The 26,180-nt window shown below is 47.9% G+C and overlaps 1 protein-coding gene across 1 annotated transcript in view; it reads right to left on the bottom strand.

The window, feature by feature from the left end:
- Positions 1-4,688: 4,688 nt before the first annotated feature.
- LOC140471184 (natural resistance-associated macrophage protein 2-like) overlaps positions 4,689-26,180 on the bottom strand; it is a 199,706-nt gene continuing 178,214 nt past the window's right edge. Inside the window, exons 13-17 of the mRNA XM_072567072.1 lie at positions 25,884-26,003; positions 21,159-21,308; positions 12,646-12,719; positions 10,022-10,175; positions 4,689-6,246 (exon numbers count right to left, since the gene is read on the bottom strand). Of these exons, the coding sequence (XP_072423173.1) occupies positions 6,097-6,246; positions 10,022-10,175; positions 12,646-12,719; positions 21,159-21,308; positions 25,884-26,003 (648 nt within the window). The 3' untranslated portion in view covers positions 4,689-6,096. The remainder of the gene's footprint in view (positions 6,247-10,021; positions 10,176-12,645; positions 12,720-21,158; positions 21,309-25,883; positions 26,004-26,180) is intronic.

The following is a 26,180-nucleotide window of genomic DNA, read 5'->3' as shown; positions in this document are numbered from 1 at the left end:
TGGGTGCATTAGTCAAAGGGAAACGGGTCTGGGTGGGTTACTCTTCGGAGGGTCAGAAGAGCCTGTTTCCACACTGTAGGTAATCTAATCTTATCTGGCTAAAAAGAAAAATGATTCCCAATCCATTATGTCTGTTGGGGAGAAGGCTGGTAGATCAATGTTAGACTAAGGGAATACTTCGCAGAGCTATACCAGTCAGAGGGAGGTGAAGACAGTGCAGTGAAAACCTGGACCTCCCCACTATAAACACGGAACAGCTCTCCCTGTTAAATGTGCCTATAACAGGTACATGAAGTGCAGGAAGCAAGAAAGCATCTCCAGGGTGGCAAAACACTGGGGCCAGATGGATTCCCAAGTGAGTTTTATAAGGAATTCATAAATGTGTTGGTGGAGCCACCTCTGGGGATGTATAGCTATTCATATACGCAGGATATACGCAGGTGGGCGGCATGGCGGCACAGTGGTTAGCACTGCTGCCTCACAGCGCCAGAGACCCGGGTTCAATTCCTGCCTCAGGCGACTCTCTGTGTGGAGTTTGCACATTCTCCCCGTGTCTGCGTGGGTTTCCTCCGGGTGCTCCGGTTTCCTCCCACAGTCCAAAGATGTGCAGGTCAGGTGAATTGGCCATGCTAAATTGCCCATAGTGTTAGGTAACGGGGTAGATGTAGGGGTATGGGTGGGTTGCGCTTCGGCGAGGCGGTGTGGACTTGTTGGGCCGAAGGGCCTGTTTCCACACTGTAAGTAATCTAATCTAATAGATTGCCTTCTGCCCTCTCTTAGGGAGGCTAATATCGCCCTCATTTTAAAGAAGGGGAAAGACCCCAAAGAATGTGCTTCATACAGACCCATTTCACTGTTGAATGTAGGATTTAAAATTCTGTCAAAGGTGCTGCCCCAGAGGTTGGAAAAAGGTGTTGCCCTCTGTTGAAAAAGATCCGATGGGTTTTATCAAGGGCCATAGCTCCTCCAACAATATTAGGAGGGGACTGGACATCGTGCAGGTATGCCAGCATAGATTGATCCCGGGTTTGGTGGTCTCCCTAGACACAGAAAAGATGTTTGTCTGGGTAGAATGACCATACCTGTTTGGGGTCCTTGAGTGTTTTGGTCTGGGGGGAGTCTTTGCTAGATGGGTGGCGGTATTGTATAATGATCCTAAGGGAGCAGTCATTACAAACGGCACTAAGTCAGATAACTTTAATATTGGGAGAGGTAGTCGACAGGGGTGTCCTCTCTAGCCACTGGTATTCACCTTGGCAACTGAGCTGTTAGCTGAAGGTATCATGAGGGGCCGGGGTGGGGAATAGGGGAGCATAAGATCACCCTATATGCTGATAACATCCTTTTGTTCTTGGCCAATCCAGAGGTGTCTGTTCCTTGATTGATTCAAACAATTAATTTATTTGGCAGTTTTTTGGGCTACAGGATCAACTTCACAAAATCAGAAGCCATGCCAGTGGGGGGATTTGTGGAGGTGCCTGATCTGAAGGATGGAATGCAGTTCCTATTTAGATGGTTGTCAAAAGGTTTTTTGTATTTGGGAATGTTTATTGCCCCTGCCTTCCACCAGCTGTACAAAGCTAACTATGTACAATTACTGGAGAGGATAAAGCAGGATTTGCAGCGGTGGGAGGGATTACCGTTATCATGGTTAGGCCGAATAGCCCTGATTAAAATGAATGTTCTTCCTCGCCTGCTGTACCTCATGAGAATGCTCCCGTTGTTGCTACCCAGACGAGTGTTATGGAGGCTCAATGGTTGGCTAGAGTCCTTTATTTGGAGTCACAGGCACCCCCAAATTAAATTTAATGAATTGCAGCTTTTGCAGGGTAAAGGAGGGGTGGTTGGGGGGGTGGGGGGGTGCGGTGGGGAGTAGACCTTCCAGACTTGAAGAGATATCAAATAAGTGCCCTGTTGTATATGTGGGTGACTGAGTACGGGGGGGTGGGCGGGATTTGGAGTTGATTTGGCTTGACGTTGAAGCCTTGCAGTTGAGATGTCCCCTAGTTAATCTATTATTCATAGATAAGATGAAATCAGTGACCGAGCAGTATAAGATCCCAATCATTTAAAGTATGGTGAAAACCTGGAGGATAGTGAGGCAAGATGAGGGCAATTGGTCTAAGAGCTTGCCGTTTGCCCTGTTGGCAGGGGCCCAAGGATTTAAACCTGGGCAATGGGCTCCATCTTTAAGCTATGGGAGAATAAGAGAATCTCTTGTTTGGGAGATTTATTCGAGGGGGAGGTCTTGATGCCATTTAGTCAACTAAGTCAGAGATATGGATTGTCTAATAAGGACCTTTTCCGATACTTTCAGATAAGGGATTATATACAGAGGAAAACCACGCTCCTGGCTCAGCTTTATAAGTCAGACGTGGAGAAAAGAGTGCTGTGGTGCACGGGCGCTCTTTCAGTTAGTATCACTCTGTATCACTTACAGAAAGGGTGTACCTTAGGAGATATGGAGAGACTCTGTGGGACTTGGAGTCGGGAACTAGGAGAAGATATTTCAGTGGAAACATGGGAAGATATATGGGAAAAAGTAAAGGAAATCTCAATATGTAACAAAGCGCAGGCCATGCAACTGAAGATTTTACACAGGGCTCATATGGCACCAGAGAGGCTCGCTATGTTCAAGAGAGGAGAGTCTCCAGGGCGTCCCCAATGTAACATTAGTTGAAGCACTCTTACACATTACTTACTGGTCATGTTGTAAGATCCAGAGATACTGGAGTGCTACAGTAAGGGAGCTGAAGGACATCCTGGGGATTGAAGTTAAAGTGGATCCGGCATTTTTTTCTTCTGGGGTTGCCAAATTTGCCCTCTCTGGGGGAACACGAGAAGAGACTGTGTAACATTCTTACCCACTGTGCAAGGAAAAACAATCTAGTGAATTGGACGTTGGAAAAACCTCCAGGTCTTATGGGATGGCGGAGGCTGATGGAGCATCTCCCCAAGACGACCTCACAAAGATGGTGCACCACAAAACGGAGCAGTTTTACAAGACTGGGCGGCCCTTTCGAAATTATATTGATGCAGACGTATCAGCAACATTAATCAGGGCCATAGTATAGCCGTGGGAATCTGGGCATGTGTGGGGCCCTGGGAGAGGGAGGCTGGGGGAAAAACATACGGGTACTATGACTGGTGCCCCCAGGGGTGGGAGCTTTAGCGGAAGTGTGGTGAGTGAAATAAAATAATGTGATAGAATTTAATTTAAGTCAATTTGAATTCAGCTTAATTTAATTTTTATTTAATTTGATTGTAGTTTAGTTTAAGTAGATACGTTTGTTCTGGTAGAATAGTAGGTAGTTTATCATTAATAGTATTGTGATATGATATTACTACCTCTATCTTCTTGTATTTTGGTTTTTTTATGTAAAGTTGTTTTGTAAAAGATTTGAAAACGTTTTTAATAAAAATATTTATTAAAAAAATGTGTTTAGCATGCTTGCTCAGAGCTTTGAGGATAGGAGTTGGGATACCATGGGACACAGTGGCTCAGTGGTTAGCACTGCTGCCTCACAATGCCAGGGATCCTGGATTTGATTCCAGCTTTTGTGCAAACTTCACACAGGCAGTTGCCCTTCTCCCTGTATCTGTGTGTCAGTTTCCACCCACAGTCCAAAGATGTGCAGGTTGGGGTGAAATGGCCATGCTAAATTACCCAAAGTGTTCAGCGATGTGTCGGTTAGGTGCATTAGTTAGGGGTTAAATGTAGGGGAATGGGTCTGGGTGGGTTACTCTTCAGAGGGTCGGTGTGGACTTGTTAGGCCGAAGGGCCTGTTTCCATACTCTAGGGATTCTGTGTCCAGGACATTGGTGAGGCCTCTTCTGGAGTACTGTGTCCAGTTCTGGTCACCCTGTCATAGGAAGGATATTATTAAACTGGGGAGGATTCAGAAAAGATTTACCAGGAATGGAAGGTTTGAATTATATGGATAGGCTGGGACTTTTTTGACTGGAAGTGAGGGGTGACCTTTAGAGAGGTTTATAAAATCATGAGAGGAATAGATAAGGTGAATGACAGGTGTCGTTTCCCTTGGGTGGGGGATTTCGAGACTGGGGGTCACATTTTTAAGGTGAGAGGAGAAAGATTTTAAAAAGACATGAGAGGTAACTTTTATACAGGACAGTGGGTTGTGTGTGGAATGAACATCCTGAGGAAGTGGTGGACGTGGGTATAGTTACAACATTTAAAAGACATTTGGATATGTTCATGAATAAGAAAAGTTTGGAAGGATATTAGCTAGGAGTAGGCAGGTGGGACTAGTTTAGATTGGGATGAGGGTCAGCATGGACTGGTTGGGCCAAAGGGTCTGTTTCCATGCTGTATGACTGTATATCCTGTTGCCTCACACAGACGGGGAATGGTCCTGAGGCAACGGTGAACAGAACATGGCTCAAAGGAGCATTGAAGTTGCCAGAGACAGGGAGGTTTGAAGCTGCAGTGACCCGTGATGACAATAGGTGGTGGTTTGTCAGATACAGGGGCTGGGCTTTCAGTGTTGGGGAGGCTGGTTCTGGGGAGTCAGAAGTTACAGGGAAGTGGGAATTTAGGGAGAGTGTTGAAGTGACCCTGGGGCATGTGGAACTGTGCCAGCCAGTAATGCCAGCATATTGAGGAAAGACGCAGGGTTGAGGAAGAAAAACAGACAGCTGCACTTCTGTTCAAATTCATTTATTTAGTTTTGAGAATCTACAGCTTACAATAATTCGGGATCATTTCAAAATACAACGGCAAACGTTGACAGAATTATACCACATGACAATCCGCAGGCAGACACTTCCCTTGGTGCACCAAAGATCACCCAGCAAAGGGATTGCACAAACAGGGTGAGACAAACAGGCGGGCACCAACAGGGCCTCCAGAACCACCAAAGGGGCATCAGTGGCACGGCCACAATGCCCTGGAGTAGCAAGGGCTCTCATGGCACAGTGATCATGTCTCTACCTCTGAGACATGTCACCCTCGTTCTACCTCTCCCTCTTGCCTTGTCCTGCTTCCTTCTTGCTGCCTCCTCTCTCTTTTCTCCTCCTTTCTCTCTCCTGCCTCCTCCTATTTCTCTCTCTTTCCTCTTCCTATCTCTCTTTTGCCTCCTCCTCTCTCTCTCTCTCTCTCTCTCGCTCCCTCCACCTCTCTCTTGATTCCTCCTGTCTCTCTCTCTCTCTCAGCTCCTCCTATTTCTCTCTCTCTTTCCTCTTCCTATCTCTTTTGCCTCCTCCTATTTGTCTCTCTTGGCTACTCCTATCTCTCTCTCTCTCTCTCTCACACCTCTTCCTATATTTCTCTCTCTTTCCTCTTCCTATCTCTCTTTTGCCTCCTCCTATTTCTCTCTGTCTCTCTTGCTTTCCTCCACCTCTCTCTTGATTCCTCCTGTCTCTCTCTCTCTCTCTCTCTGTCTTGCCTTCTCCCGTCTCACATCGTCTCCCACCTTGAGAAACCTTTCTTTCTCTGGTAAAAACTGGTTCAGCATTCACATCAGACAGAGAAGGCTTGCAGCCGGGCTGTGGCGGCTTTGGTCTGGGAGCTGGAACCTGAAACCACTCTGAGTGACACCGCTAAACTCACTGGCATTGACGTGGTTCAGGGTTTCTGAGCCTGACAGGGGACTCCCTACCACAGGCAAGGCACCTTGTATCTCCTAGAATGCCCTCTGCTTCACACTCTGCTGTGAAGGGTGTCAATTCAATAAATATTATTTTAACAATCATCCAACGTGGGCCAAGCTGGAGGCAAGTTAGCCCCCACTAACACAGCTGAGCCCAGAGAAACACCTCGGAAATTCAATGTCACCGGCACTGCCCACTGGCATTATTGGCATTGTAACAGAGCGGGCATTGGTTTCACCCCCTGATCCTGCGACCATATCTTCAGTTTGCAGTGGTCAGGTGGAAGTCAAGTGGAAATTAAGATGTTTACTTGTCATTAAAATCAATTGCATCATCATCGTCTCCTGAATCGGGCATCAATACAACTCCTGATAATGATTCATGACAATCATTTATTTACAGTAAATCCGTGGACTTGTTCCCATTTGAGAAATGTTCTGTCAGCAAAATAAACACTTCCCGCGACTCCCACAGATACAGTCTTCACTGGAAGGTACTGGTGTCTGCCGAGCGCTGTGATCCTGTCCGACGGAATGTCTGCTTCTGATCTTCCAAGATCATCACCCTGCTCACGCTCACCGTACGTCCACAGGCTAAGGTCTGGACACCCATTGCAACCAAACAAAACCACACCTAGAAACACAGTCAAAAACAAGAGGCACGCGGGGGTTAGTCGCAGACTGTAAAAGGGGAAAATAAAGCGCACCATGGTGCTGAGTTCCTGGGGGTAACTATCACCAACGGTCTCTTCTGGTCTTTCTACATTGACATGATGGTGAAGAAAGCTCACCAGCACCTCTACGTCTTCAGGAGGCGAAGGAAATTTGGCACGTCCACAATGACTCTGACCAATTGTTACAGATGCACCATGTATTCTATCTGGACGCATCACAGTTTGGTACGGTAACTGCTCTGCCCAGGACTGTAACAAACTACAGGGAGTTGTGAACACAGCCCAGTCCCTCACACGACCCAACCTTCCATCCATTGACTCCGTCTACACTTCCCACTGCCTCGGGAAGGCAGCAACATCATCAAAGACCCCTCTCACCCCGATTACACTCGCTTCCACCCTCTTCCATCAGGCAGAAGAGACAAAAGATTTGAAAGCACCTACCAACAGATTCAGGAACAGCTTCTTCCCTGCTGTTATCAGACTTATGAACGGACCTCTCGTATACTAGAACTGATCTTTCTCTGCACCTTCTCTGTAGCTGTAACACTATATTCTGCATTCTGTTCTATTACCCTGATGTACTTATGTAAGGGATGATTTGTCTGGATACCACACAAAATAATATCTTTGTACACGTGACAATAACAAATCAAATCAAATCATGCTCTCAGAGGACCATGAGATTTTTCTCTCATCAGAGACAGACACGAGTGGTGCCACAGAATCACAAGCAAGAATTGGTCTGTCCATTTAACCGGATCATAGCTGCTCATCCTGCTCCTGCTTTATCCCCTATACCCTTGATCCTAATTGAATCTACACTGCTAGCATCACTCTGCATAGTGTGATGGCTTTAAGAGGCATAATTAGTCCTTTTTTTTGAAGAGAGCTTTTTAGACAGAGGTCCAGAGCTCTCTATTTGGATCCAATAAAGTAAACAGCTTGTGAGGCCTTGGGTTTCTTTTTAAAGTTGGAACAATAGAAGCAGCCTGACTGGGTGGAGTCAGGCTCCAACAGAACTGAGTTTTAGTTTAGTGTTCAGTTGTTGGGCATTTGAAGATGGCTGTGCAAGCTGTCTCTCTCTCTCTCTCTCTCTCTTTCCCCCTGTTACAGATAAAGGCTGGAGTTTTCCCTGCTTGGAGAATTGCTTGTGAGGCCATCGATTTTATGACCTTTGCCTTTGCCAAAGGTGTGTTTCAGGGATGTTACTGTACTGGAACAGTTATTTAGTAGTTAATATATCGATTATTTTGTTAAGCGTTGACAGTTGCTGTTAAACCAATTCTTTTATTTTGTCTATATTTTAACTGTGGTGTGAGAATAAAGTGTGTTTTGCTTAACGAGGAGCTTGACCAATCGAATTGCAACTTACCTTTAAAATGAGAAAAGGTTAGGGACAAGACAATCTTATGAATATATTTCGAGGGAGTTCGGTCTGGTCCATTGACAATAGCAAAGCAGCCATCCAGACAGCTGAGCTGGTGAACAAAGTAAAGCGTTGAGAGAAAGGGAGGACTGCAGATGCTGGAGATCAGAGTCGAAAAAAGTGGCGCTGGAAAAGCGCACTTTTCAACAAAGTGAAGCACTCCCAGGCTCCTGTGTATCTCAGGAGAGAGTGAGACCTGCCTCTTTAATGTGACAAATAAAACAAACTGCTGGTGTAAAACCTGGGGTGGAGGTGCCGGTGTTGGACTGGGGGGGACAAAGTTAAAAATCACAACACCACCAGGTTAGAGGCCAACTTGTGATCTTTAACAGCACAAAACCCGAACCTTCCATTTGCCTTCCCTATTCCCCGCTGGACTTGGATGCTAGCGTTTAGTGATTCCTGCACAAGTTTGGAGCAGGGAATGTAAACACTGGCGTCAGTCCGCCCGATATCAATCCCTGAATTCCTGCTCAGCCAGGATGGGATGTTGGATCGGCAGTCTGGGAATTCAGCACCAGTGGAGGGAGAAGGAGAGAGAGAGAGAGAGGTGGGGGGCGGGGTGGGGGAGGAGAGGGAGTGGGAGGGAGAGAGAGAGAGAGAGTGAGGGGGCAGAGAGGGTGAAAGAGAGAGTGAGTGATAAAGAGAGGGAGAGACGGGAAAGAGAGGTAAAGGGGAGAGAGGGTGGGTTAATTAATTGGGAGAAGAGAGAGCGAGAGGGAGGGAGATAGAAAGTGGGGGGAGAGAAAGAGGAGGGAGACAGGGAGAGAGAGGGAGAGAAAGAGGAAGGGAGGGAGAGGGACAGAGAGGGAGGAATTAGAGGGAGAGAGAAAGAGAAAGAGGGAGTGATAGAGAGAGAGGACTAGAGGGGAGGAGAGAGAGAGAGAGAGGGTGAAGGAGAGAGGATGAGGGAGAGAGAACGTGAGGGGGGTGAGAGACAGAGAGAGAGAGGATGAGAGAGGGTGAAAGAGAGAGTGTGGGTGATAAAGAGAGGGAGAGATGGGGAAAGAGAGAATGAGAGAGAGAGGGAGACAGAAAGTGGGGGAGATAGAGAGGACTCCAGATAGAGATGGGGGGGGGGGAAGGGGGAGAGGGATGGTGAGGGAGAGAGAGTGAGGCGAGAGAGAGGGGGGGCCAAAGGGGAGAGAGAGAGGGGAGGGATAGAGAGGACTTGAGATAGAGACGGGGAGAGAGGGGAGAGAGAGAGAGAGTGTGGGTGATAAAGAGAGGGAGAGACGGGGAAAGAGGGAGAGAGAGAGGGAGACAAAATGGGGGTGCGATAGAGAGGACTTGAGATGGAAAAGGGGAGGTGGGGGAAGGGGGGTAGAGACACAGTGAGGGAGAGAGAGTGAGGGGGGAGAGAGAGAGCTAGAGATGGAAGGAGAGGGGGAGAGAGAGAAAGGAGGAGAAAAGGGACAGGGAGAGAAAAAGAGGGAGAGAAAGGGAGCATAATAGAGAGGGAGAAGGAGGAGATGAGAAAGAAAGAGAGAGGGGGAGGGGAAGCGAGGCGAAGAGAGAGAGAGGGAGGCGATGGTGCGGTAGAGCTGGGGGTGGGTCAGTGTCAGTGTGTCTTCAGATGGCGTTACTGAGGGGCAGCACGGAGATGAGAAATAGGAGGGGAACAAGGATCGATCCTCGGGGGATTATCTGAGGGAATGGGAGCAGGAAGAGAAGCCATTGTGGGTGATTCTCTGGTTACGTGGAGGTGGATAAGGAAGGAACTGAGGGGAGAGCACTCTGAGATGGCATTGTGGGAATGTGGAGGGAGAAAAGGAGACACAGCCGATTGATCCCTCTCCTTCTGCAGCCCCGGCTGGGATCAGTTCCCCTTCTTCAGGATCACTTTGGATTAATGTGGCTCTGAACCCTGGAGATTAACCAAGTGAGGCTCTGGTCGGAGTCTCAAAGTCAAAGGCAGTTGCTCCGTTCCTCAGGACCCACCTTCCATTGTTTAATCTGATGTACAGCTGTCCTGCCTCTTTGAAACCCATTCCCAAACACATTTAAGAAAGACTGCAATGTTGAACGCTTAACTTTACTTCTTTATTTTTCTTTACACTGAAGATCTTGTGCCTAGGTTCCTTTGTATCTAAGATGGCGCCTGGAATGGCCACATTGTGAACTTTTCACTGTCCTCCTGTATCCCTTGAGTACACTTGACAATAAAATCTCATTCAAAACATTCCTTCCATTAAAATGATCAATTGTCACGATTTTGGAAACGGGCAATCCATTCTAATTGCCAACAATATGCTGCTGATGTGTGAACTGGTGACACTTCAAAGAAGAAATAATGAAGAACTTACCAAGTAACTTATAAAAGACAGGTAGGCAACTGCTATGACTGCAGCCACAATGTAGAATGCCATCGCATGCAGACTCCTCACATAATCGATCACAAAATATACGTTAATGCAGCAGATGATCAGAATGATAAATCCCCCGATGATCTTCCACACTCTGTGGGAACAAGAAAACAGTTGAGAGAGTGTTAGCCATGAAAGCGCTTTGAACGATCACAGTGCAGTGGGAGGATATTCACGCCGTCATATCCATGTTGATTCTATCCCCTAGCGCCAATCTCCTGCCTTTTTCCGATAGCCTCACGCATCATTTCACCCTAGGCCTTCAATTAAGGGTTTGGACATAGCATCTCATCAGGTGACATCTTTGTGTGTTGGGGTGGGGGGAGAGGGCGCGACATTGCCCGGTAGGATACTGCGTGACTGTCAAGCACTGAATCTGGACTGGCATCCGGCTGTCCACCTGGCGTGCATTTGAGAAACAAACCGACGGCCTGGCAAGCCTCTCGGTTGGCATGGCCAGGTGGTGCCACCATTTCACCTGCTCCCCCGTGGCAGCGCAAGCAGAGTGGCCTGTAGGTGGGTGCGCTTTCAAGGGTGCAACGAAAATCCTTGGCATTGATGCAAAATGTGCCATGCAAACAAGTTGATGACGCAAGAGTGTTGAGCAGTGTCGAGGGTAGATTCCCTCTCAGTGTAATCTCCTACATTCCACACTCAGCCTCGAGAGTTCTGCGCAGTTTGTGCAATGCTACACCTTCCTTTTTTGTTCTTTTGCGCGTACAAATGCACTGCAGAAATGAAGGAGTTTCCCCGCTCAGAAAACAAAGTGTTTCTGAAGGGTCAGCAACTTCAGCAGCAGACTGAAAGACTCAAAATGGCAGCCATTTTTGATTCTGGTCTCTAAAATGGCCGATCAGAAGATGGTCGGGGTGAGGGCCTCTAACCCTTCCAGACCCCCATTGTTTGCAAGTATGTCAACGGAGACGTGCTGGAGTACTGAAGATTTGAAAATCTCTGAAGTGGAAAACACTCAAACTCCTGAATGACACATACTGGGTTGGCTGGTTTGTAATATAAAGAGATACCAACAGCATGGGTTCGATTCCTGCACTCATCAGGTTACCATGGAAACACTCACGTTCTCAACCTCTCCCCTTACCATGAGGTAAATAAACTGTCATTCCACCCCACCCACACATGCACATTGCAGTGTCTAAGATTGGAGATAGAAATAGCCCATTTTTGCCAATCTCCCTATTACTTCTAAGCCCTGCCTACTGTTCATGGGCACTGAATATATTCTGCTCGCTGTTCCTCTTTGGCACTGGAGAATGTCGGGACTGAGCTCAGTTTTGATCCTGCTAATCTGCAACTTCTCCCCTTCGTTACTTGCTCTGTCCACCACCAATCTCTTCTCTCCCTCTTCCACAACCACCTCTTACACTTCGCTGTGGAGTCAAGTGGCGATCTTTCAGTGTGTCCCCAGTAAAGCCTTTAGAGTCATACACACCCTTCGGTTCAACCCGCCCATGCCGACCAGATGTCCGAAATTAATCCAGTGCCTTTTTTGTTAATTCACTTATTGGATGAGAATGTCGCTGGCTAGGCCAGACCAGCAAGGATGGCAGATTTCCTTCCCTGAATGACATTAGTGAACCCAGACAGGTCTTCTCCAACAGTCGACAATGGATTAATGGTCACCATTGGACTCTTCACTGCAGGTTTTTATTGAATTCAAATTCCACCATCTGTCATGACATGATTTGAACCCTGGTCCCCAGAACATTACCTGGGTCTCCAGGTTAACAGTCCAGTGATAATGCCACTAGGCCATCACCTCCCCTTTTTGGCCCATATCCCTCTAAACCCTTCCTATTCATATACCCATCCAGATGCCTTTTAAATGTTGTAATTGTACCAGCCCCCACCCCTTCCTCTGGCAGCTCATTCCACACACGTAGCACCCTCTGTGTGAAAAAGCTGCCCCTCAGGTCTCTTAAATCTTTCTCCATCACTTGTGTTTGATCACCGGCAACTTTCCAAGTTGCTTCAGCTCGAAAACCTTTCCGAAATAGAGCCAGTGGAAAATGGAGGTCCCCCTTAAGAGTTTGAACTGTTATGTCTATGTTCTCACCCTGCCCCGTTACGTATGTCTGGTCGACAGCCCAGGAGGAGTAATGGCCTTGTGGTATTATTGCTGTGGTGTTAATCCAGAGACCCAGCTAATGTTCTGGGGACCCAGGCTTGAATCCCACCGGCCCACCACCACAGCAGACAATATTGGCTACTGGATTAGTGGTGCTGGAAGAGCACAGCAGTTCAGGCAGCATCCAACGAGCAGCGAAATCGACGTTTCGGGCAAAAGCCCTTTATTCCTGATGAAGGGCTTTTGCCCGAAACGTCGATTTCGCTGCTCGTTGGATGCTGCCTGAACTGCTGTGCTCTTCCAGCACCACTAATCCAGTATTTGGTTTTCAGCATCTGCAGTCATTGTTTTTACAATATTGGCTACTGACCCTATCCAGGTCCCTCGGGATTTTATAAGGTCATCCCTCAGCCTCCAACACTCCAGGGGAAAAATGAGGCTGGAAAGAGTTGGGGGGAGTTGGATTTGAATTACTTACAGCCCATTAGCGAAGTCGTGCATAACTGAGCCCATGCTGGTAAACGTCAATACCGGGATCAATGCAAATGGCAGCTGTAAAGAGTTGAAAGATTGTGAATTAGAGCTGGGTCTGAAGGCCTGAATAATCCGGAATTATGCAGCTACAACCAGAAGGAACACAGAATCCCGACAGACTGCTTTCTTTTTAATTGCGGACTGAAATGAGGACAGAATTTCTTTCCAAACGAAGGATCACTGTGGTGCTTGCGAAACTGGACACTTGTAAACACGGTTTAAACGGCATGTTCCAATGGAAGTGTAATTTGCAGATGTGCTGGAGCCAAGGGGGTGTACAAATGGAGAATCAGCCAGCAACAAGGAGCTGATTAGTCTGTGGACTCATGACCAGCTATCGATGACAAGGACTTTCTGCCTGACAACAACTGCGTGATTGGTTCACAGGTTGGGGAACAGCTTAGGACTACAGACAAAGGGGAGCCTTCACATCCCTACTAGTTGAGCAGGTCTCACTGTTCTCTGCAGTAAAAGCCACTTTAAGCCCGAAGAAAACTGTTTGTTTTTTTCCCGACAGCAGTTGCTGTAAGCTGTGATTTTTAATAAAACAGATCACGTTTATAATAAGGATGAGCCAGCCACCCTGTGCCTCTTGCAAATCAGTGGCAGTATCTGGAGAAGGAAGACCAAGCAGCATTCTGCTCAGCCCAAGAATCATAAGAATGGTCTCAGCAACCCCTGTGAACAAGAACCACTGAACTGCATTCCCAGTTTGTCCCATCCCCCATAACATCTATGTTTTTCCCCTTATGTGACAGAGACTGTGTGTGCATTTGTGTGTGTGTGTACGCGCACGCATGTGTGTGTGAGAGTGAGAGAGACTGTGTGCATCTGTGTATGTGTGTGAGAGAGAGAGACTCGGTGTGTGAGACTGTGTGTGAATGTATGTGTACGTGTGTGTGTGTGTGTGAGAGAGACTGTGTGTCTCTGTGTGTGAGGCTGTGCGCGCGTGGACATATGTATGTATGAGACCGTGTGTGTGAGAGAGTGTGTGAGAATGTGTGTGTATGAGCATGTGTGAGATATGTACATGTGTGAGAGACTGTTAATGTGTCTGCATGTGTATGAGTGTGTCTGAGACTGTGAGATTGTGTGTGCATGTGTGTGTATATGTGAGTGTGTGAGACTGTGTTTGTTTATGTGCGTGTGTGCATATGTGTGCATGCAAAGTTGGAGTCTATAAAGGGGCTGTAATAAGTGGAAAACTTGTAATAAATAGTAAATCATATTATGTACAGGAAGCTGGCCAACGCTTTCTGTCAGCCTGCATCAAAAAGACAAGAAAATTAGGGAATTCCGTGTACTTTTAAAACCCTTGGAGGTTTTGTGATGATTCCCTGAATAGTGGAGCTTGATTTTCAGTGTGCTGCCCCAGTGAGGGGTGACAGTACTAATGCCCCGAGTGATGCCGGGGAGGGGGGGGGAGGGTTCTGACCTGTGGTAACTGTCCAAACTCTCAACAAGAAAGACCTGTACATGTCCAACAGGTATAGCTGACCCAAAGGGAGAGGCATGTAACCTGCTATCTGAGCAGTGAGACAGGGGGCTGGATTGGAAGCTGTTCGGCCGGGGGAGGGCTGCGGTACAGCACAGCAAAGGGACTTGCTCACAGCCTTGAATTTAACAGCCCCCTGTCCTCACAACCTGGCTGTGCTTCCAGCGTCAGACTCGAAACGATGAAGAAAATGTGGTCAAACGCTGCCATCTTCACCAGCTGATGCCATATAGAGCCATGGCTCCATTTCTTTGCGCCTTTGTGCTGCCCACCCACGTCTGGCATGACTCTCAAGTTGTCTGAAGGCCGGGAATTGGACATGGCAGCTTTAAAAAGAACCAGTGCAGAATCAGCTCTTTAAGGAACACAGGAATTCGGAGCGGGAGTAAGACAATTCAGCCCTCCGAGCCCCGTGCTGCCATTTAACATGATCGTGGCTGATCCTACCCTGGTCTCAACTCCACTTGCCCCACTTGATCCCCATTGCCTTTTATCCCGTTTAACAAGCACAACAGCCAGTCAATTGGCGCTTTCAAAATGGTGGCGGGCGACCGATCTCTGCACTGTTCGGGATTATCGGAGATTGGCGTGACCAATGTAGCTCAGTGGGTATCACTCTCGTCTTGGCTTCAACTCCCACACTAAGACACTGACAGAAGGATATAGACTGGCATCCAGTGTAGTACCAATGGAGTGATACACCACTGGAGACACCCACTTCTGGACAAGGCAATAAATTGAGGCCCCGGCTGCTGTGCCAGGCAGGAGCAATGGAAACCATGGCCATGGAGCCATTGATGAGTGCTGGAGCTCTGTCCCTGAGGCAACCTCATCAATATTTCTCCCTCAACGAACATCACAAGAGCCTTTATCACATTGGCGCCGGTGGGAGCCTGCTATGTGCTAACTGACCACACTTTGAGATGTCTGTGGTTGTGAAAAGCACTTTCTAAATGCAAGTCTCAGTTGTTTTTGTTTTATTTTGCACAATCTTACCTGTTCACGATCACTATTGAATTGCCAGTGGGATCCTTTTGTGCAATCCGAAGTGATTCATGCGATAAATGCAAAGTGAATCATTTTGGAAGGTCGAATTTGAATACAGAATACAGGGTTAAAGACAGGGTTCTTGGCAGGGTGGGGGTACAGAGGGATCTTGGGGTCCACATCCATAGATCCCTCAGAGTTGCCACCCAGGATGACAGGGTTGTTAAGAAGGCATATGGTGTTTTGGTTTTCACTAACAGGGGGATTGAGTTTATGAGCCGTGAGGTTTTGCTGCAGCTCTATAAAACTCTGGTGAGACCACACTTGGAATATTGTGTTTCGTTCTGGTCACCTCATTATAGGAAGGATGTCGATGCTTTAGAGAAGGTGCAGAGGACATTTACCAGGATATTGCCTGGATTGGAGGGTATGTCTTATGAAGAGAGGTTGAGTGAGCTGGGTCTTTTCACACTGAAGAGGAGGAAGGAAGAGAGATGACTTGATCGAGGTGTACATGGTAATGAGAGGCACAGATAGAGTAGATAGCCAGAGACTCTTCCCCAGGGTAGAAATGGCTGTCAGGAGGGGTCATAATTTTAAAGTGACTGGAGGAACTTATAGGGGAGATGTCAGAGGTAGGTCCTTTACACAGAGAGTGGTGAGTGGGTAGAATGCACTGCCAGCGGTGGGAGTAGAGTCAGAGACATTAGGGACATTTAAGCGACTGCTGGACAAGTACATGGACGGCAGTAAATTGAGGGGTGTGCAGGTTAGATTGATCTCAGATTACGATAAATGCTCGGCACAACATCGTGGGCCGAAGGGCCTGTACTGTGCTGTACTGTTCGACGTGCTATTCCACATGCATTGCATCTTATGGTGGACTCTACCCAGCCTTTCGACCTCCCAAGGTAGCATTCGACAGAAACCATTCCCTGATCCTGAAGAGTGACCAACTTTCTGGAAGACTGATCCATTTGGACCATCCTGGTGTGGCGATCTGTCTCACTGCAGATACCAACAGACACTAAAAGGCACCGTGCTTATTGCTGTATCAAGGCAGGTGACCAAGTGATAGGAAGCTCTCAGTCTCCATCTTCTTGAGCTCTGTCCACTTAGACACACTGACATGTCATGCTACAGTAGCACTGCACTGCCCAGCTTAAGTGCAGAAAGTGCCTGTGAATGTAATGTACATAGCACGTCATTCCGATGTCAGAATTTTAAAAAACGTTGAATTATTTCCAAAACGTTGAATTGAAACGGTCGATTATTCACTCGACCCACGTCTCATTGGTATGTTATGAGAGCTAACAGATGTATTACATTACAACAGAAAAAACTGGTCATGTCAACTAGGAATCCTGACGTCCTACAGAGTTTGATCAACTCAGTCCAGGCCGGAAATAACATATCCCAGCAGCTGTGCATCCGGCCCCTTTCAAAAGAGTCAACTCATCCATGACTATTTTGGCTGGGAGTCTCTGCAGCACAATTGTTACACTGAGGGAGTCACAAGCACAACCACCACCATCCTCCGATGTGCCAGGTATGACTCCAACCAGCGGAGAGTTTGTCCCCCGATGCCCATTGATTCCAGGTTTGCCAGGGCTCCTTGATGCCACACTCGGCCGAATGCAGCCTTGATGTCAAGGGCTGTCCCTCTCCCCTCCCCTCTGGAGTTCAGCTCTTTTGTCCATGTTTGAACCAAGGCTTTGTTTAGGGTGCATTGCTTTCACTTAGTAAAGGAGCACAGGGCGTTCGGTGGCACGTTCGACTGAGGTGACGCTTGTCTGCTTGGGAAAATGATTGACGGGGATTTCTGTTCTGGCAAAGGATTTTATTGCAATTCCAAACTTTGCATTTTGAGTTATCCAACAGGTAACAACTCAGTTAAATCGAGCCTGATCACAAATCAGCAACACTGCTTGCAGCATCATTTCAGTCTTGGAGATCAGCGGCTTATTTTATTTCTTTATGGGAAATGGGCGTCGCTGCCTGGGCCCAGCATTTATTGCCCCGTCCCAGTTGCCCCCTTGAGAAGGTGGGGGTGAGCTGCCATCTTGAACTGCTGCAGTCCACGTGCTGTAGGTAGACCCACAGTGTCATAGATTCCCGATAGTGTGGAAACAGGCCATTTGGCCCAACAAGTCCACACTGACCCTTTGAAGTGTAACCCACCCAGACCCATTCCCTATGGGCAATTTAGCGTGGCCAATTCACCTAACCTGCACATCTTCGGACTGTGGGAGGAAACCAGAGCACCCGGAGGAAACCCACACAGACACTGGGAGAATGTGCAAACTCCACACAGTCAGTCACCCAAGGCTGGAATCGAACCCGGGACCCTGGCGCTATGAGGTAGCAGGTGGTCATAGTTTGGCATTTGTGTGGCACAAATGTTACCTGCCACTTGTCAGCCCAATCCGGGATATTGTCCAGATCTTGTTGTATTTGAACACGGACTGCTTCAGTACCTGAGGAGTCACGAATGGTGCTGTACACTGTGCAATCATCAGTGAACATCCCCCACTTCTGACCTTATGATGGAGGGAAGGTCATTGATGAAGCAGCTAAAGATATTGGGCCCAGGACACTACCCTGAGGAACTCCTTCTGAGATGTCCTGGAGCTGAGATGACTGATCTCCAACAACCAGCACCATCTTCCTATGTGTCAGTCGCCCGAGGCTGGAATCGAACGCAGGTCCCTGGCGCTGTGAGGCAGCAGTGCTAACCACCGAGCCACTTTAAGATAACGTAGCTCCACTTTACGGTGAATATCTATTCAGCTTTAGCCTCTAGCCCTTCTTCCTCCAAGGCACAACGACAGAGGGTTAATCTCCTTGGACTGAAGGGGTTGGGAGGTTGCAGGGGCAGGTGGATACCTGGGAGATGTTGTGGACCAGCAAATCAGTGGAAGTGAAATCCTCAAGAAACTCAAGCCCGCCCATTTGTAGCCCTGAGTAACAGCACAGAGGTCTATTCAAAACGTCTGACAAACAGCCCACTTGATGTGGCATGGCGATCCCTTTTAATTTGCTCAGAATTCTCTTGATCCTTGCATTGAGCTCTCGAAACATATATTTGGTGTTCCAGTCTCGATGTAGACTGAAGGACCTCCCCTGTACTGCACGATGGGTTGAGGCACCATGTTACCTAATTTACCCCGAGTGAAACAAACTTCACAAAACAAACTTCTTGTCAACTTCCCTGGGCTTTAGCAAAGGGATATGGTGGGGGCTCCGAGGGTGGGAGTGGTGGGGGCATGGGGAATTTTGGTGGGGTAGGGTGTAAGGTAGGAAGGGGAATGGAACAGCATGAGAAGTCAGGTTGCGAGGTGAGAGCATTGCGATTCCCTCCCTGGAACACTCTTTTTGCACATCACCAGAATCAGGCTCCCCTTCCCCGGTTACTTATCCGGTGGGAATGTGGTCGAGGCAGGTTCAGTTTCGGTGTTGAAGAGGGGCATTGGATGCTGACCTAGATGTAAATGGGACTGTGGGGTGGGGTGGGGGTGGAGCAGGAATTAGAATTAGGGAATGGAGCTGGTGCAGGGCCCGATGGGCTGAAAGGCCTCTTTCGGCGCCATAGCGATGCTGCGATTCTGCATGCGAGCAACATGTCCACTTTCTGTAGCAGTGGAGGTTCTTTCCTGACTGGACTTTGGTGTAAACAGCCACTGCTTTCGAATTGTACAGGGCAGAAAAGGTGTGTCGGCCCATTGAGACAGTACAGCCCTCTGGGAGCGTCTGTCTCTCCCAGCACTGACTGATGTTGGGCTTTGGGTGGTCCAGTTTGCATGTTGTGGTGTACCTGTGGGAGCATGGTGGGCCGTCACTTGACAAGTCCAATCACTCAGGCGAACGTGAGGACTACAGATGCTGGAGATCAGAGTCGAGATTAGAGTGGTGCTGGAAAAGCAGAGCAGGCCAGGCAGCATCCGAGGAGCAGGAAAATCGACATTTCGGGCAAAAGCCCTTCAACAGGAAAGGCTTTTGCTCGAGACATCGGTTTTCCTGCTCCTCGGATGCTGCCTGGCCTGCTCTGCTTTTCCAGCACCACTCTAACCTAGAAGTCCAATCACTCAGCCTGACGATGAGGCCATCAGCCATTTTGGCCAGGAAGCGACAACAGGAGGCTGCCTGTAGAGTGAACAGCCCCGCCAGAAAGCTCCTGCTGTTCAATGTTTCAGCCTCTCGGGCTTCATGGAACTTAATAGACAGTGATGGAGGATGAGCAAGAGGGGAATGGAGTCCCTATGGGCCCAGGCTTGGAGGGGGGGTGGGGGCATGTCTGTCTGGCCTAGGGAAACAGGTTGACCAGGGAGAGGCATGTGGGTCGGAAAGTTGAACTCTGAGACACCTTCTGACATTCCTGGCTGCCTGTCCGGGTACCCTAAATATATCGTGTGAGGAGTCTTAGATGCCTGAAGTTAATAATGCTGGTGAGACCAATAGGGCAGCTCCATGCATGTGCAAAAATGCAGCCAGTGTAGCATCGATGTGCTGCCCTCCATATCCTGTGAAACCCACCGCGCCCCCCACAATGTATACAAGAAATGACCTTTGACCTGACAATCATTGCATATTTGCCACTTATTGACACTCGGGGCATTTTTTTTTAAAGAATCATTTGCAGGATGTGACTTGCCAGGTGTTACTGCCTATTCCTAATTGTCCAGGGGGCAGTTAAGAGGCATCCATGTCACTATGGATCTGGAGTCACATGGAGGCCAGACCAAGTAAGGATGGTAGATTTCCTTCCCTAGACGGGGTTCCTGAACCAGATGGGCTGAACCAGTGATTTACACATGAAAGAAGTGAAACTATCACTGTATTCTAGCAGATGAAAGGCTTAACAGACAATCAGTTTTTCAATGTATAATTTCAGTTACATCACACTGCAAATTTTTGCTATAAATTCTGTGTTACGATCGAGCCCTCCACTATCACCTGATGAAGGAGCGTCATGTTCTTGATATTGGTCTGATCACCAGTCACTGGTTAACTCTGTAACTTGGTTTATAAGACAGACATTACAACAGGGCACAAGACAAAAGCCCCTGAGCTTCCAGTTGCCTGTCACTTTAACCCCCCACCCTGTTCCCTGGCCAACATCTCTGTCTCAGTCTTGCTGCAGTGCTCCAGCGATGCTCAGCACAAGCTGGAAGAATAGCACCTCATTTTCCGCTTACAGCCTTCTGGGCTCAATATCGAGTTCAACAACTTTAAGGCTCGAGGCACCTTCTCCCATGTCCTTACCCCATTCCCGATGAAGGGCTGATGTCCGAAACATTAACTCTCCTGCTCTTTGGATGCTGCCTGACCTGCTGTGCTTTTCCAGTGCCACACTCTCGACTTTGATCTCCAGCATTTGCAGTCCTCACTTTCTCCTTACCCCAACCCCGCCAACACACCAGAGTTTAGATGAAGGGCTTTTACCCAAAATGTCGATTTTCCTGCTCCTCGGATGCTGCCTGAGCTGCTGTGCTTTTCCAGCACCAGTCCAATCTAGCCTCTGATCTCCAGCATCTGCAGTCCTCACTTTTGCCCCTACACACCAGGCCTTGTTATCACACAGTCTACCGTGACACACAACCCACTGTTAGCCACTAACAGTACCCATTAACAGCTATTAACCATCCTAACCAGATCATCACCCACTTCTTTGTCTGCCCAACTGTTCTTCTCTCTCTTTGGGCTCTATTCCCATCTATTGTTTACTCCTTACCCTCTGCCCCCAACCCTATCTTCTGCATATACTGGAAACCAACATTTTCCTGGCTACCATCAGTTCGGAGGAAGGCGTTAACTCTGATTTCTCTGCACAGATGCTGCCAGACCTGTTGAGCTTTTCCAGCACTTTGTGCTTTTGTGCACACTCCAGTTAGACGGGCGGAGTCGCAACGTTGTGTACACGCGGCATCTCCTGGCCCGAACGGTGAAGTCTCTTTACAACACAGGCAGCTCCTTACCTGCAAACTCATCAGAACATTCAGCAAGTCATTCATTCCTGTCAGCGTGTCCACACTTTGGAAAACAGCCACCAACAGGGTGGGGGTAATTGCGATTGTCCGTGTGAAGACCACACGGGTGAAACGAGACCACTTCAGGTTCAAGAAACCCTACAAAAGAGAAACCAAAGATGGCATTTCCAACTTTCCCCAGTTTTAGCGGCTAAGGGCCATTAAAAAAAACACAAAGCAGGGCCTCCTTTAGGCAATGTGGGGTGTAGGGACATTGGATGTTGTGAAAATTAATCTGTGTGCCATTGTCCTGCGCAATGGCCCATCGTCTGCACTGTTGGGTTTCAGTGGCTCTTCTAATATAGGAAAAGCAACAACCCCAATGTGCCCACAAAACGTAATGTGACCATGACCAAATAAATTGATTGTGTGGTCTGAGTTGAGGAATATTAATTTCCAGGACTGCAGGTAATAAGGCTCTGCCCTTTATCAAAGAAATACTATGGTCCATCCAAGAGGATAAAGAGCACCTTAGTTTCATACCTCATACAAAAGACAACACCTCAAATGGTAATTTTTAAAAAATTTCCTCGATGGGAAGTGACTATTATTTGTTGCCCCCTAGTCGCCCTTGAAAAGGTCGAGGCCTAGAGTTTAAGAGCAGGGAGGCAATGGTGGATCTGTATAAAATGTTGGTTCAGCCACAGCTAGAGTATTGTGTGCAGTTCTGGCATCCACATTGTAGAAGGGATGTGATTGTACTGGAGAGGGTGCAGGGGAGATTTAACAGGATATTACCTGGTCTGGAGCAGGGGAGATTCACCAGGATGGTGCCTGGTCTGGAGCAGGGGAGATTTACCAGGATGGTGCCTGGTCTGGAGCAGGGGAGATTTACCAGGATGTTGCCTGGTCTGGAGTAAAGGGGATTTACCAGGATGTTACCTGGCCTGGAGCAGGGGGGATTTACCAGGATGGTGCCTGGTCTGGAGTAAAGGGGATTTACCAGGATGGTGCCTGGTCTGGAGCAGAGGGGATTTACCAGGATGGTGCCTGGTCTGGAGTAAAGGGGATTTACCAGGATGGTGCCTGGTCTGGAGCAGAGGGGATTTACCAGGATGGTGCCTGGTCTGGGGCAGGGGAGATTTACCAGGATGTTACCTGGTCTGGAGCAGAGGGGATTTACCAGGATGGTGCCTGGTCTGGGGCAGGGGAGATTTACCAGAATGTTGCTGAGCAACATAGATTGGGTAGACCAGAAGGAACTTCTTTCTTTTTTGGAGAGATCAATGACCAGGGGCCAGAGATTGAAGGGAAGGGGCTGGAGGGGATGTGAGGAAAACCTGTCTCCCCCAAGGGTGGTGAGAGTCTAGAACTCCCTGCCTGTGATGGTGGGAGAGGCAGAAACCCTCATCACATTCAAGAAGGATTTACATGTGTCACTTGGAATGCCAAGACAGTGGGCCAAGTGCTGACAAATGGGATTAGAATAGTGAGGGGGGTGTAGTTTTTGACTGGCACAGGCTCGATAGGCCAAAGGGCCTTTTTAACAAGCTGCCTTCTTGAATCGCTGCAGTCGGTGTTGTGTAAGGCCATCCACAGACAGTGCTGATAGTGGATGATCCACTGCGAGATGTTTAACGTTATGTGGCGTTAAACGGCTCCAGCTCCCCCAACAGGACAAGGAGCTATCCCTGAAGGACTTTAGTTTTGCCTTAAGTGCTTATTCTTAACACAGGAGGAAGCAAAGTACAATCCCAAACCAAGCTGGGCATACAGGCCAGCATCGGAGAAACGAAAGACAGATTCACTTCGCCTTTGGACTTGTCAGAATTGCTGAGCTTTCTTTCCTTTCTAAGGGGTGACTGGCTATCAATGCTTCGTGAGTTTGCACATCAGCATCACACACAAGCAGACCCTTTCGGAGTGCATTGGTTCAGAAGATAACATCACCGCATCCAAATCGAGTCCTAAATGATTTTTAACTCTCTTACTTTGGCCTTATGTAGTGTCTCCTCATTCTATTTACTGCAAAACTTGCCTTTTAACTGGTTTGAACCTTTTAAAGGAAGAATATTAACAAACTGGAGAGGGGTCGGAAAAGATTGATCAGGATGCTGCCGGGAATGGAGGGTTTGAGTTCGAAGGAGAGGCTGGGTCTTTTCTCACTGGAGCGTAGGAGCTTAAGGCGTGACCTTATCGAGGTTTGTAAAATCATGAGGGGTATAGATAAGGCAGTCATCTTTTCCTTATTGTGGGCGAGTTCAAGACAAGGGGGAGTATTTTTAAGGTGAGAGGAGAAAGATTTAAAAAGACACGAGGGACTTTTTTTTACACAGAGAGTGGTTCGTGTGTGGAATGAACTTCCTGAGGATGTGGTGGATGTGGGTACAATTACAATGTTTAAAAGGCATTTGGATCAGGACGTGAATAGGAAAGGTTTGGAGGGATATGGGCCAGGAGCAGGCAGGTGGGACTAGTTTAGTTTGGGATTAGGGTCGGCATGGACTGGTTGGGCTGAAGGGTCTGGTTCTGTGCTGTATGACTCTATGACTCTAATAGCCTTACTGCTGTGATTTACATTTACAAAGCAAGGGTCCACTACTTCCCGTCATTTATATAAATGATTTGGATGTGAGCATGAGAGGTACAGTTAATAAGTTTTCAGATGACACCAAAATTGGAGGTGTAGTGGACAGCGAAGAAAGTTACCTCACATTACAACAGGATCTTGATCAGATGGGCCAATGGGCTGAGAAGTTGCAGATGGAGTTTAATTTAGATAAATGTGAGGTGCTGCATTTTGGGAAAGCAAATCTTAGCAGGACTTATACACTTAATGGTAAGGTCCTGGGGACTGTTGCTGAACAAAGAGACCTTGGAGTGCAGGTTCATAGCTCCTTGAAAGTGGAGTCGCAGGGAGATAGGATAGTGAAGAAGGCGTTTGGTATGCTTTCCTTTATTGGTCAGAGTATTGAGTACAGGAGTTGGGAGGTCATGTTATGGCTGTACAGGACATTGGTTAGGCCACTGTTGGAATATTGCGTGAAATTCTCGTCTCCCTCCTGTTGGAAGGATGTTGTGAAACTTGAAAGGGTTCAGAAAAGATATACTAGGATATTGCCAGGGTTGGAGGATTTGAGCTACAGGGAGAGGCTGAACAGGCTGGGGCTGTTTTCCCGGGAGCGTCAGAGGCTGAGGGGGTGACCTTACAGAGGTTTATAAAATCATGAGGGGCATGGATAGGATAAATAGACAAGGTCTTTTCCCTGGGGTGGGGGAGTCCAGAACTAGAGGGGCATAGGTTTAGGGTGAGAGGGGAAAGATATAAAAGAGACCTAGGGAACAACATTTTCACATAGAGGGTGGCATGTGGATGGAATGAGCTGCCAGAGGAAGTGGTGGAGGCTGGTACAATTACAGCATTTAAAAGGCATCTGGATGGGTATAGGAAGGGTTTGGAGGGATATGGGCCAAGTGCTGGAAAATGGGAATCGATTAGGTTAGGATATCTGGTCAGCATGGACGAGTTGGGCCGAAGGGTCTGTTTCCCTGCTGTACATCTCTACGACTCTAGTACACCAGCTTCGTCCTACCAAACAAGGTAAGGAGTACACATTGAATGGTGGGGCTGGACAAAGTACCAGAGGGACCTTGGTATTCGTGTCCATAGATTGTTGAAGGCAGCAGGACTGGTCGGTAAGCTGGTTAAGATGACATGTGGGAGACTTGCCTTTATTAGTCGAGACATTGAATATAAGAGCTGGGAGGTTATGGTGGAGCTGTATATAATGATAGTTAGAGCAGAGCTGGAGTACTGTGTGCAGTTCTGGTCACCGCACTATAGGAAGGATGTAATTGTACTGGAGAGGGTGCAGAGGAGATTCACCAGGATATTGCCTGGGATGGAGCATTTCAGCGATGAAGAGAGGCTGGATACACTGGAGTTGTTCTGAGAACAGAGAGCTCACTTGAGATGGACAAAGTTCTGAAGGGAAGAGACAGGGTGGATAGAGAGAAACCTTTCCCCTTAGCAGAGGGGTCGATAATTAGGGAGCACAGTTTTAAGGTGAAGAGCAGGTGGTTCAGAGGGGGAGTTGAGGAAACAGTGTTTCACCCAGAGGGTGGTGGGAATCTGGAACTCATTGCCTGAAGGGGCAGTGCAGACAGAAACCCTCAGCACATTTCAGAACCATTTACTCAGAGAGTGGTGGGTGTGTGGAATGCACTGTCGGCAGTGGTAGTAGAGTCAGATATAGTAGGGACATTTCAGCGATTCTTGGATAGGCACATGGATGACAGTACAATCAAGCATATGTGAGTTAGTCTGATCTCAGAGCAGGATTAAAGACCGGCACAACATTGAAGGCTGAAGGGCCTGTACTGTGCTGTACTGTCCTATGTTCTACTGTCTATTTAGATGAGCACTTGAAACGCCATAGTATAGAAGGCTATGGGCCAAATGCTGTAAATAGGCTTAGGATAGATGGAATTGTGATGGCTAGTGTGGACACAATGGGCCGAAGGATCTTTTCAGTGCTCTAAAGGCTTCATGACTCTCTCCTGTTTAGTGTCTCATTTGCTGGTTAAGTCGTCTAGATCTCTCAGTCTAATCCAGATCCCTGCGAGAGGAGCGAATTGCCTGGCTCTTCCCTATGCTTTCTCCAGCACTTGAAATGCTTCCTTTTTGTCTCAAGGACTAGAAGTGCGCAAAGAAGGTCTTAAAGCAAGGATTACCTCCATGACGAATTGTCCTGTATATGTCCCCGACATGGTCGAACTCTGACCTGCGGCCAGGATGCCAATGGCCCAGATGTAGAGAGCAGCAGCACCAAAGTAACAGCCCAACACAACGCCCTGGGGCAAAGACAACAGACAGGTTACTGAGTGTGAGTGCTGGAGATCACCACTAACTGAAAGCGAAGGGCCTTCCCGTGGGAAGTGGATGTGATTGTATGCCAGTTATGATCCAGAGAATGGATGATCGCACCCATGATCATTTGAGAATTTGAATTCAGTTCACAAAAATAACTT

This window comes from Chiloscyllium punctatum, chromosome X (genome assembly GCF_047496795.1).
Source record: "Chiloscyllium punctatum isolate Juve2018m chromosome X, sChiPun1.3, whole genome shotgun sequence".
NCBI classification, from domain to species: Eukaryota; Metazoa; Chordata; class Chondrichthyes; order Orectolobiformes; family Hemiscylliidae; genus Chiloscyllium; species Chiloscyllium punctatum.
This window is presented reverse-complemented; position numbering and strand designations above follow the sequence as displayed.